General features: G+C 39.4%; 4 protein-coding genes across 4 annotated transcripts; 1 reads left to right on the plus strand and 3 right to left on the minus strand.

Annotated features, from left to right (window-relative positions):
* Positions 1–361: 361 nt before the first annotated feature.
* Positions 362–2,395, minus strand: ATC70_003357 (uncharacterized protein; the record flags this gene model as incomplete). The annotated part of the gene is made up of 5 exons (XM_064822719.1): positions 362–1,694; positions 1,755–1,781; positions 1,840–2,069; positions 2,129–2,276; positions 2,337–2,395. The coding sequence occupies 5 exons, from the start codon at positions 2,393–2,395 to the stop codon at positions 362–364; spliced, it is 1,797 nt and encodes a 598-aa protein (XP_064679319.1).
* A 2,329-nt stretch (positions 2,396–4,724) lies between these two features.
* Positions 4,725–6,117, plus strand: ATC70_003358 (uncharacterized protein; the record flags this gene model as incomplete). Its single annotated transcript, XM_064822720.1, has 4 exons — positions 4,725–4,797; positions 4,883–5,036; positions 5,087–5,288; positions 5,347–6,117. 4 exons carry the CDS (start codon positions 4,725–4,727, stop codon positions 6,115–6,117), a joined length of 1,200 nt encoding a protein of 399 aa, XP_064679320.1.
* A 1,242-nt stretch (positions 6,118–7,359) lies between these two features.
* RSC9 (Chromatin structure-remodeling complex protein rsc9) lies at positions 7,360–8,156 on the minus strand (the record flags this gene model as incomplete). The annotated part of the gene is made up of 2 exons (XM_064822721.1): positions 7,360–7,737; positions 7,800–8,156. The coding sequence occupies 2 exons, from the start codon at positions 8,154–8,156 to the stop codon at positions 7,360–7,362; spliced, it is 735 nt and encodes a 244-aa protein (XP_064679321.1).
* Positions 8,157–8,597: 441 nt separating this feature from the next.
* Positions 8,598–10,056, minus strand: ATC70_003360 (uncharacterized protein; the record flags this gene model as incomplete). Its single annotated transcript, XM_064822722.1, has 7 exons — positions 8,598–8,676; positions 8,728–8,934; positions 8,990–9,293; positions 9,352–9,471; positions 9,522–9,573; positions 9,638–9,842; positions 9,896–10,056. The coding sequence occupies 7 exons, from the start codon at positions 10,054–10,056 to the stop codon at positions 8,598–8,600; spliced, it is 1,128 nt and encodes a 375-aa protein (XP_064679322.1).
* Positions 10,057–13,022: the final 2,966 nt, after the last annotated feature.

A 13,022-nucleotide genomic window follows, 5' to 3' on the forward strand; every position in this document is an offset into this window, starting at 1 on the left:
AGCCATCATCATTGAGTTAGTAGGCTTTTTAGCATCATTTGCATGTGCTATTAATTCTCTAGCGCTACTGATCTCATTTTGATATCAAGCTGATAGTAAAGCTTACTAGGGGGCAGGTGTTCATTTTCGCTACTGAAGTGAGTTTATGAGCTATTTTGAGCGACATTTAAAATCAATTTCATCTTTATGACCCTGATGCACTCTAATTTTGGTACGTCTATCAATCAACCAATCTCCTACAAGTACTAAACTGCATCAATCAATGATGCTTTGCTGATATTATACTATTTTATTGATTCTTAATCATCCATGCGATGGGTAGCTATGAATATTTCAGATACAAATGCTTTGAACACAGTCTTTACACTGAAAAGAAGCCTTCACCATAGACAACACATTCCAATGCAGCGAGATGGTCGATTCTTCCCTTGATTTTCTTTACAAGGTCACCAGTGCCCTTTTCGTCTGTTTGTTGTTGAAGCCACTTGACCAGGTGGCTCATGTTTTGGGTTCCTTTAATATACCACCATTGAACATCATGATCTTCAGGATGAAGGAAGCCTGGACCAATGATCACAATACCATACGCCCAGCATTGTTCGCTGTTTCGATAATCAGAAGCATGGCTCAAGTGATCCAACAGATCATTGAAGATCCAGTATTCATTGCCTAGCATATCGACACCTGCGGGTTCCATTCGCTTCTGTGATTTAGCACTGGCTACATCCAGTTGAATCTTTTTCGTCTCTAAATCAATGCGTTCATCCCGGATCAACATATCCAGTTCATCTAGCTCGATCTGTGCATTTTTCAGCTCTTCCCTTTTGCCACGCACAGCCATGAGTTGACTGATACGAGTCGTCAATTTGTATCGCTTGCTTTTATTTTGAGTTGCTTCCACGTTGTATTCTTTCATGTGCTTTTTGAGTTCAAGCACCATATCACGCACTTCCTTGTTGGCTGAACCTCCATGGTTGGGCACATTCAATGATTGTCGAATTTGGGTATGATATAAAAGCAATTCAAGTAACATGTAGACCAACTTGAGTTCCGTTTGTGCTGGTAAGAGCGCTGTATTACGAACCGGTTTGCGATACCTCTCAATTTCATTCAATAGTTCTTCCTCTTCGTCTATGTCCATAGCATCGTATTCTTGGTCGTCCTCGTTTTCAACGCTTGGCTTTTTCAATGGATATGTGGGGATGGGAATGTCTTCATGCTCGGCTAATGCAAGTAGCTCAGCTACATCCTGCCATCTTCTGCATGTCATGCCCTCTGTTGTCAAGGTACACATGAGTGCTTGGTTTCTCGACTCGTTGTCCAGGTAATATGCAGCGAGTTTTTTTTCCTTGATCCATCCGTCTAGTATAGCTTTGGCTTTTTGTGGTATTGTCTCTTCTGTTAGCGGTGAAAGTGGTGCTTCATATTCTGTTGATTGACTCATGATATACAGACAATGGTATACTAAATAAGCGCCCAGCCTTTTGATCTTCCAATCGCCTTGAACGTTTTGCAAGTTGGTTAGCACTCGATCATCCAGTCCATATAACTCTCCAAATCGAAAAACAAACTCGCGAATTTGTAAGCGCATCCAGATCTCTTCTTCAGAATATAACAGTTCCAGTTGCTCAAGCTTTGGTGGATTGATCGGCTTGAACGGCGCCATGTTGAATAGCAGTTTCGATCCCTTTTTCCTATACATGTACAGGATGAATTGAACGTTCATGCTACTTTCTTTGGTGAAACTAGCTTACTTTGGCACGGGCTGCTTTGAACAGTATCTGTGTTTCTGACATGAGTATAGCTGAAAGTCTGTCAAATAACGTTCGCTATATTTACCCGCATCTGCATAACCCTCTACACACGAGACATGCCCATTTGAAACTTGATACATCTGGCCTATGTTGCACTGTGTCTCCATTTCGACACACATAATCTGCATCATTATTCTCGATCCAATTCATATCCTCACTTGCCCATTCCTTGACACAGGCATCACAGAAACTATATGTGCAAGGCTCAGTAGAGTTTGACTTTAGTGCTGTACAATGAATCCTTGGCCTTGACATCTGCATGTCATTGCATTCAGTTTACTGCAACATTCTCTAGAGCGCTTCCATCCACTTACATCACATTTTTTACAAAGATCCTCATGCTCATTTAGCTCTTGGTTGATGGTAATCTTCAAATCGAGAATTTCTCGTTCCAGTTTCTCTGCATAATTGTCTTTCTTCTTAGCGATTGTTGAAGGCGATGACACTGGAGCAAAGCATAGTCTAGTGATTTACTCAATCTGTTAGATGATACACAATTATTCGCCTTTTGCATACCCTTACCTTGTTTGTTGGAACTTTGGCTTAGCAGACACCTCGTTCTTTGGATTAGCTTTCGCCATATTGACAGAAACAAACGCGCTTGAATATTTTTTTCAGGATTGGTGTTCCAAGTTATCTCGCGTGGAGCTGAAAGGTGTAACACTAGACCCGATCAAATCGTCACAAAGATGAAGTTACATTTTGAATGTCCAAAGGTAAATGTATACACGCCTTCATACATAGCTAGTCAGGCTTGTTGGTAGTATATTTTGCCTCGCTATACCCTTCATTTCAGCCTTAGAAACATCAATTTTTTATGACAAGAAATGCAATGATCTTGGCTACGGAAGGTAATTCAAGCTCCGGTTACATCTGATTCAGATTGGCCAGATTTGATTAAATTCGACTTTAATTTTAGCTATTTGCCAAATTCGACTATGTAAATTGTGATAATTCGCCTGTACTCCCTTATGCTTTCCTCAAGTACTTTTGAAGGCACTTCCGATGGTAATATTTATAGCATGTGCTTTGACTGAATTAATAGAGCAATTCCTAAAAACCTGAAATGACGATTTGGGCAGAAATGTCGAGATTCTCCCTGTAGAGGTCCTGCAGTTGAAGTTTCAGGGGCTGCCCTGGATCGATAGAGTCATGTCGAATTAATATATACCAGAGTAAAAGTTGTCGATTTTGCGGTCAAAAACGCGATCGTTTGATTTTCGATGAAAACCATGAGGGGGTACCTCATGCTTTTTGATCGATTTTTGGTGATGTTTTCTTGGTCTCCGAAAAGCTGAGCAAAGGTGTCAGGAAGCAAGTGCTAGGTGAAAGCAGTTGTTTGGTGCTATTTTGGCCGGCTAAAACGGCTTCTAGCACGAGAAATTGCGCCTCGAATGCGCCGAAATAGCGCTGTGTTTTGCAACTTTTTGAGTAGGTAGAGATAATGTCAGTATGCTGTCTATCTGTATATCAGCTCTGTTCTTTGATACAGACGTGGAGCATTGCAGACTACTTAGATCCACACCTACAGAGTAATTATAGAGGTTTCTCGTGCGTTAGAGGAAGAATCTGCAATTCAAAAGCTGTCATCAATATAGCTTAAACTCCTTGACGCTAGTTTGGTGGTTAAATGCGAACCATAAAAGGCAGTTTAGAAGCAATGTTTTTAGTTGCAACCTGTCTTTTGATTTCTGTTCAGAGCAGGAGAGTCCATGTAGATGTAATCAATGGGCTAGCCAAATAGCTAGTGTTTGTTTTATAGACTACATCAACCAAAACGCATTCGTTTGAAATCATTTGGTTTATTAACACACTTTACAGAACGCGGCAGCATTTGCATGCAAGATAACCCTTTCAGTGGACATGTACAAGCACGCTTTAAATTCTCGCAATGTGGGTTACATTCAAAATCAAGGCGACAGTGCTGGAACCAACGGCTGCCAAGCAAAATGACAGGCAGTTTTATTTAGAAAAAACGTGCAAAACCTTACTCTTTCCTGTTCCACCAATGGTGCCTGGTCATGGTGCCTGATTTGCTGGTTTGATCTGCATTCCAAAAAGATGAGAGTCAGTGTTTATGTTTGAGTAGAAATGAACTGAGATCTAGCACTCGAAACACCGAATTTGAGCAAGGCATCTTTTAGAATCAATCGACATGCTTTTTTGCAAGGTAATGCTTTATCAGTTTGATGTCACCAAGTGCCTATCCTTACTGCTCCTTTGTTCCTGAGCCTGGTATATCCCATGATATGAGTATTTAGTGAATGCAATTTCAGGGGATGCATTAAAGACAATCGAGTTTTGGAATCGAAGATCCCTGATAATTATCAACTGATTTTTGATTGATGTTTAATTAATCTCCCAATTGCAAATGATCACCCCCAGTCGAAGGATATGATGTTTGACTATTTGCAAATGTTGTGCTACATTGATTACTCACTCACTCTTTACATTTACTGGTAACCTTAAATCAAATGTGCCTTCAAGTTGCACAAGCAGTTGACGTTAGCCTCGTTTTTTTGTGTTGTTTGTTGAAACAGTAACATGTGTATGGGATCCCTTGATGACTTTTTTCGTTAGGTGATCTGCTAACAACTTGAATTGTGGTCAAATGTGATGCTATTTGGGGGAAATGTTATCAAGGGTCTAAAGCAGATGAGCAATTCCTATTTTCCCCATGTTTTTCGCCTTCCTTCATTCTTGTACATCATGCGGCTGACCAAATAGGACTTGAAAAACAAATCTCAAATCCTTCTATAATGTAACAATTCTTTTCATGTTTCCCCTTTCTTCTTCTCTTTTCTTTATATAACTTTTTCTGCAAAATAAGGTAGAAAATTAGCAGAATTTTTTTTTTTTTGTTTTCTACATTTAATCTTCTCCCCTTTCTTCTGTTTTTGTCAAATAATAATGAGAATTCCATCAGGATGCTCCAGATTAGAGACTGCAACCATTGTGGATAAAGTAAAGGGGTTGATTTTTGGTAAAAAAAAAAAAAAAAAAAAAAAAAAAACTATTTTTTTTTAGTTTTGAACAACATGTTTCTTATACTCTAATTTTCAAATCAGGTGCTATTTTGGGTGATAGTCTCGGGTTAGCAACCGAAGGATTATCTCGGTCAGAAGTTCGAGTAATCTATGGTAATGGGCCCATACGCTTTGGTATGGACGAGGATGGTGTCCCATTTCATCGAGATGAGTACAGATCAAAGTTCGAAGAAAAGTAACGCACCGCCCAAATGTGTATCCTGTATCATACTAACATCAATGCAGTGATTTTGGAGACGACGCAGAGCAAGTGTTGCTAGTCATGGAATCTCTTTTCGAGAATGGAGGTCATTTTCTACCAAAGGATTTCGCTTCAAGATTACTCAGTTACGGCGAGCATGGCATCAAAAATTTACACAAATTACCAACTGGAATGAATGCAACCAACCAAGCTGTTTTAGCCAACCCAACCTATAAAACGAGTCCTGTAAATATCGAAATAGTCAATCTTTCATATCCAAAGCTTAAACTAATCTGTATTATAGCAAAAAGCTGCCATTGAAGTCTGGAAAACGAAGAACAATCTGAGAGGTGCTAATGGTGCATTAGTTAGAGCCCCACTATTAGGAGCACTCAAATTTTGGGATGGTACAACTGTTATTGAAAACACTACAGAGTGCTGTCGTGTTACCCATCCTGATCCACGTTGTATGATATCATGTGTTATAGCGTCGACTCTCATCGCTAGGTTGCTGCGAGGCCAAGATTTAGAGATAGAAATCAGTCATTCCCCAACACCCAGCCTTGATCAGCAACATCAATCGCCTTTCAATTACTTTATCGATACACTCCCTCTCAATGATCGACTGCAAGCCCTAGTGCGAAACGTAGTGGAAACCAATAAATCCATGCTCATAGCGCCTCAGACAGATCCATTGTTCATCACACCAGAAACAGATATGAATCAAATGCAGAAATACTACCATCAGCTTGTGGATTATTGTGTTCCTAGTTCATTAAGCGATCTTGCACTTGACGATAGTGCTGATTGTCGGGATACATTCAAATGTCTAAGCGCCGCCCTGTACTGTTTGACAAGAGAAGTACCTCTGCAATCTGAAACTGAATACTTTAAGAAGATGTTGATGGATGTTGTGATGCAAGGTGGTGAAGCGGATACAAATGCTACGACTGCTGGTGCCATGTTGGGCGCCAGATTTGGATACAGCCAATTGCCTACTGAGTGGGTGGTTGGAATGAAACGTTGGGAATGGTTGGAAGATAAAGTGGACGAATTCTGCTCTTTACTCAATTGATCTCTTCTACTGTTTCAAATATGCTTTGCTTCCTCCCTTTTTTTCATATTCAGGCTAATAAAAATATATAAACCTACCCTTTAATTGAAGCATTGGACTTCTCTGCAATGAGCAAAAGCTGTTTCCGACCAATTTATTATAATTGCTAACCATCCATCAAGATGTCAATCGCTTTATATCAGCAAAAGACGCTATTCGAAGCTTTTCAGCTTTGAAATGCAGACCGTTTTTGTGTATAAGGGGGGGGGGCTACCAGCGTTCATTTAGCAGCACTTGACTACAAACCAAGCCTTAAAATGTGATACGTACATCTGATCAATATATTTCTTTTGTGTGCTGGAGAAGGTTAGCTAGAACCGGCTAGAAATAAGATAGTCTGCTATAAGCAATGTCAAGTGGCATCGAAAGAGTTGTTACTTTTAAGTGATATTCAGCAATGGAGATCGGGTATCGCCAGGCACATTTTAAATAGCAGCGGTTGATACGTTTCCGTTTAAATCTGGCTAGTTTTCTGTTTATGATAGTGCGACGTACGATTCAGATGCAACTTGCACTATTTACAAATAACAATTGAGCATCCAATCTGTCAGGAGAGAACTGCAGTGGAATGCGACCCCTAATTCTTTGATATTTCTAATTTTGACAACGCACTGCAATAAACCATCAAGAAGAGGGAGGGATATGGTTATGCAGAACACTATTGACATTTTGGCCTCAACAGCTTTAGCGCTGCTCTTAATGGCTAAATTATTGTTTACAGCCAAGGGGGGGCTGCAAACCGATCGTGATTTATGAATCTAGATAAGACCGGCTTTACTACATGTCTCTGTTTGGAAGTAACTTTGCGTGCCTAACTGTATTTTGCATTCATTTAGGCTGAAATGAGTTCTATCCTGGCAATTGTTTAGATTCCTCGCATGCTCTCTGCTCATCTAGTGTGTATTCTTGATTTCATGGATCAACATTTTTTATTAGATTCCGTGGTGTAACGTTCTATTTACATGAGGTGCTCCATTATCAGTCGGTTTGAGTGATAAAAGATAGTGGTTATCTATGCTTTTTGCACTTGTGGTGAGACAAAGAAAAAAGGCTATTTCGTATACATCAACAAAAAGGAAAAAGCGAGGGAGTAAAGAATAGTACAGGACGTGCAATGGAGGAACACAGATATAAACATATCTGGTCCTGCTTTATGCCATTGATTGACACACAGCGCAAGAGCCACAAAGCCCAGTAGAGCAGCTAGTTTAATAAATTATGAATTTGCATGACAGGGCATGGTTCATTATGCGCAACTGCTGCTGCTACTACTACTGTCGGCTGTGATGGCGATGTTGCTGATGATGCGTGGGTTATATTGTCATTGTCTTTTGCTGTGTTGTTTGTTAGACTGGACACAGGGGTATCAGGTAAGCTTGGTGTCGGTGAGGAAGTCTTAGTTGCTTTCTTTCTCATTGATATAGAAGACCCTTTTGCAAATGCTCCATTTTTGAATTTCTCCATTTGCGTAGGGTCTATAGTCCAATAACCGCCTTTCCCTCGATGGTTGGTACCTACTAGCTCAGATTTGGGCACTTTCTTGAAGCATCGATTTAGGGAAAGATTGTGTCGAATGGTATTCTAGATGATGTATATTGAGCGTTTAAAGATCAGGATGTATCATACTCTCGCCATGGTTTTACCTGCCAACCAGTATCTTCAGCGTTATATAAGGCTGGATATCTACCAGTAATCCATGTGTATATATCTCGTAGAGTCATACGTTCATTTTCGCTTTCTAGTATTGCTTGTGCAATCAGTGATGAATATGAGAATGGCGGTCGTCGTCTCTTCCTAGGTGGTTTGATTAGATTCGGTGCCATGGGGATGAAGGATTCAGAGACGATATGATGTTGTAGTTGCTCATTCTGTGCTTCAGAGCGATATTGCTTCACAGAGGCCACAATATAGGGGTGGCGCATCATCACTGGGATTGGAGGTAAATAATCAGCATCTTTATCTCTATCACCTTCGCTGCTGAGAGAAGTATTGATATCCATGGTGTAGGTTATGTGATTCCCTATGCTTTCTAATAATCTTGTTTGCTGTGTGATGTATTATGTTTTGTGCTCACAAGTCCAATTATCGATTGGGAAAGAAGGAAGAAAAGAGATGAATGAAACATTTACAGCATTTGGGAAAAGATTTTATTCAATCAAGGTCCGATATAGTTAATTCATGTAAATATGAACAGATCTATCATACACAGATGAGATCTTATCAGATGTTGGTACAACACTTGCACTATAAATTGGCCTGTTCTCACAGACATGTATATATCAACCTTACATAATGAAACAGTGATGAAATCAACAGACAGGTTTGCATTAGTATTCTGAGTCTATTTCCAATGTTGTACTATACATGCAACCCATTTCAGGATCTCATGGTCTTTTTTTTTTTTTTTTTTTTTTTTTTTTTTAATGTTATTTACAATTGCTCTATCGTCTTTTTCTAGCTGTATCATGATCTTCTTTCATTGATCTCTTCCTTCTCTCTTCTTCATACGCGCGTCTTTTGCTACAGGTCATTGTCAGTTACAAATGGCAAGCAATGCTGGCCAATGCTTACCTTTCTCTCTCTGCCAATTGGTTTCTGACCTCGGGATACGTGGGTAGGAGTGATGGATCTTGAGCTCTGGGCGCCTCTTGGAAATAAGGATGCGCCATCGCTTGCTTTACATTGAATCTTGATCTGGGGTTATATGTCAGTAGTCCTGCCAGTAGAGCGAGGGTATTTTCACTGTATCGAGGGAACACTTCTTTAATGTTGCTAAAACTGGAGCACATGTCAGTTTTTGCGCGAGTCTTGTTGAAACTAAACATAGTCCTACCTTTGCTTTGGTAATACAAGCATTTTGGCTGCGGGTAATTTACTGAATCCGGGCCAAATTGTGTCATTAGGTGATCCCAGTAGTTTGACAATCATATCTAGTTGAGCCTGCTCTGTGTTTCCTGGTAATAATGGCTTATGTTGCATCAATTCTCCCATGATGCATCCCGCTGACCATAAATCTATCGCTGTTGTGTAGTTGGAATCGCCAAATAATACTTCTGGCGCTCTGTACCATAATGTAACAACATTAGGGGTCATAGATTTGCCTGGCAAGCTCAATGTTCGCGCCAATCCGAAATCAGCTATCAAATAGTACGAGTCAGTGGACAAGCTTCTTCTTGATTCGCATATTATTCTTACCAATCTTCAATAGTCCTGAGGATGTCAATAACAAGTTTGACATTTTCAAGTCTCTATGGATAATCGAATGGCTATGGCAGTATTCTAATCCTTTTAGTAATTGAAGCATCAAGCATTTGACTGACTTAATGTTAGTTATGGACCTATTGCTTGTTTCTGGTGGTACTCACTTTCGGAGGGAGTGTATGGCGTAGACACCATGTCTAATAAGCTTCCTAGATCCTACCAAGCAAGCACTATAAGTCCATTTTATATAGATAAGTCGTGCAAGTGGCCTATATCTTACTTGTTCACAGTATTCCATCACTAAAAAGATGGACTCGAGACGGGGTCCCACCGCAACATCTGTTACATTGACGATGTTCTGATGTCTCATTCTCTTCAGAATACTAATCTCTCTCAAACTGGACACTGGCATGCCATCTGTTTCCCTCTCCATTCTGATCTTCTTTAGGGCAACAATCTGTTTTGTCTTTCTGTCTACTACACGGCTATTTGTAAATGTTAGAGAAAATCTCCCGCCATCTGCTCCATATTGACGTACTAGACTACACCGTATGTGCCTTCTCCAACTCGATTCAGTTTCTCGAAATCCTCTACATCTCTACATTTTCCAAAGAAGGGCGACTCTTTGCAATCGATGGTTGTCCCTTTGACAGTTGTCAATTTGATGTTACGAGGCGTTGATTGTGGTGATTCGGCCATCTATTGTCTGTTGTAGTTGAACCAAGTAAAAGGTGCGAATTGTTATTTCGAAAAACTGTAACGGTGTTCTAAACACATTGCACAAGCCTCTCCCTTCCATTGCCTCACTGCTCTGGTTGAGTTCATGCGTACTTTCAAAAAATTGCACGGTAAAAGGGTTGACTTGTAGCATCAAGGTGATAATTGATGTTCATGCTATTCAAAGTCGACTGTATGGCACAAAACCGATTATAAAGAAATCTTTCAGAAGCTTACTCAAAGTAAATGAGTCAGTAACCGAAAATATTCTCCTCGTTGTCTGTTCATTATGAACCTTCAACTGTTCCTTAAAAAAGCAATGCAAGACCTACTAGTTTTTACACTTGGTGAGTAACACTCGGATGCAGCATTGTCCAAGATATTAGAGCAATCATCTTTGACGAGAGATAGAATTTTCCAATCATATTCAAATTTGTTCGTACCTAGGATGTCAATTGACTTCAGAGAGTTCAAATAATGCATCCGTAGTTGTATTCTCTCGATGATCGTCTGGATACAGTACGTGGTGCATAGCAAGTTTGCACGTTATCAAAAACTGTCCTTACTATAACATCAATTGACGGTCCTCTTTATCAGGTTGATGAGCACAGGTTGCAAACTATGTACAAACACTAGGCCAGAAAAACTTTGAAAGTGAATGTTGAGAATGTCAACATTTTATTTAATCATTATATAGTGCTGTTTGATTAGATGACAGCTGTAGATCTTTAAAATACGTCAAATCGCAAGCATTTGCTGTTTCTTCTCTTCTCTTCATTTCATATCATAAAGCAAATGCTTCGATCAAGAGCTCGATTTGAGGCTTCTGAAAAGCGTATAGAAACTTATTGAATCAATTTACAGGTACACATAAAGTTTTGTTTTAAGCATTAATATACCCAACTGACCTTGTGGACGAAACACTACTCCAAGAGTTCGCTAAAATGGTCGTACAGTTCGTTCAAGTGACAAATAATCTAAGAATAGCTAAAGATTCATAATTTACTACAATGCCATTCAATACAACAGTGAGTACTAATTTAACTCATCATTCAGTACCAAATTCATACCCATTTTAAGAAGAGTAGCAGTACAAGGAACAAAAGTTCATCGTGAAATTAACATGACAGCAGCAAACGGTGCAACTGCATCTGCCAGGAAGCCACCAACAGTTGTCAGCAAGCTCGTAACAGCCAAAAAAGGCATTGATGGTAAGAACAAAATTAGAGTCGAAACTTTAGTATCAACGAAGAGGCGTTTGTTTGCAAGCAACTCAAGTTGTACTTGAAAAAGACCTGTTGAAACTACAAAAGCACTGGGAACAACGTTTACTAACGAAAAGAATACGTTTGAACTACGGAAACATGATATCTAGCGTATGTAGTACACTCTGACCCAACTTCCTCTAACACAACCTGATAATTATATTGTAAGTACAGAAAATGAATCCATAAATATAGCCTTGGGAGTCATCGAATCCAAAAACGTCAAAGCATACCATGATTTATTGCTGTTTTACAAAGGATCAAAGCTGTTGCGCTGCGCATTCTGTTGGGGCTGACTCTTTAGCACTGAAAATTCATGTAATCTGATGCAACAGCCTTGAATCAAGCCTCAAGCGATGGATACTTCTCTATCTATGAAAAATGGGTCTAATTAGGCACAAATTGAAAATTGACTATCAATAGTAGTACCATTTGATGCACATTTCCACTCTACACCAAGTTACGTGGTTTATATGACTCTGTCTTTAGTTTTTTAACAGATACTAGTAATAAGAGCACGATGGTCTTGTAGAAGGAAGAAAGAAATAATAGGAATAAGCAGGTTGGTATTACTATTTGTAGGCCCTTAACCTTGAGCAATGCTTACTATATAATGCAAGTGTTCACGCTTCGGATGGCTCTCTACCTTCACTTCACTTCGGTGAAAACCAACGTGCGCAGCGGCAACTCGTTCTACCGATTGCCCTTGCGTACCTTATCAACAAATTGCTACTTTCATTTTGACCCTCCACTTACGCATGAAACCCCTTCATATTATCTGTGGATCTGATTCTTATGTGATGCTCTACACCCATATACACGTAGCTACTTCATATACGGGCAAGCAGCATACTGGTATTTCCCCTTTTTAGCCCTGAGTGCATTTGAGCTGCGTTTTCTTGCGTTCAAGGCCGTTTTAGATGGTCAGAATAGCACCAAACAGTTGTACTCGAATAGCAGTAACTTCCTGACACCCTTGCTCAACATTTTTGGGACCTAAAAAACATGGCCGAAATTCGACCAAAAAGCATGAGGTACCCCTCATGGTTTTCATCGAAAATCAAACGATTGCATTTTTGACCTTGATAATGAAGACTTTTACTATGGTATATCTTGAATCAAAACGTTTTTTATCGATCCAAAGCAACCTCTGAAATCATCTTTGTGGGACTTTGATATGTAAAATTTCGGCATTTTGCCAGAAACCTCTTTTCATATTTTCATAAATCATTCGATAAGTTTATTCAAAACATTTATATTACTTAGTACCATTGGATGCGCCTTGAAAAATACTCCAAGAAAGCTTAAGAAAATACAGGATGATCATTATATTCTACTTGGTTGAATCTGCAAAAATAGCTCAATCAAGTCCAAAATCATCAAGATATGGCCAATCTGGAACAGACTATGAGTCTGGGCTTGAACCAATTTTGGCTTGTGGGACCAACTGGCAAACTCAATTCCCTTCTAATTATAAAGGCAATAATAGATGCTTTTGAAGCTATTAGAAAGTAGGCGGCGAATTACATAATACTACCATTATTCATGCTATTTCTATTTGAGGTCTTATTTTTTTAACAACGTCAGACCATCAACATACTTGTAAGATTAACTTCTTTCCTTTTGGAGGCTTTGAAAGTGTCTAGTAGAGACCATAAACTTATTACGTTACGATGAGCATTT

Source organism: Mucor velutinosus (assembly GCF_035048745.1).
Source record: "Mucor velutinosus strain NIH1002 chromosome Unknown tig00000165, whole genome shotgun sequence".
In the NCBI taxonomy this organism is placed as follows: domain Eukaryota; kingdom Fungi; phylum Mucoromycota; class Mucoromycetes; order Mucorales; family Mucoraceae; genus Mucor; species Mucor velutinosus.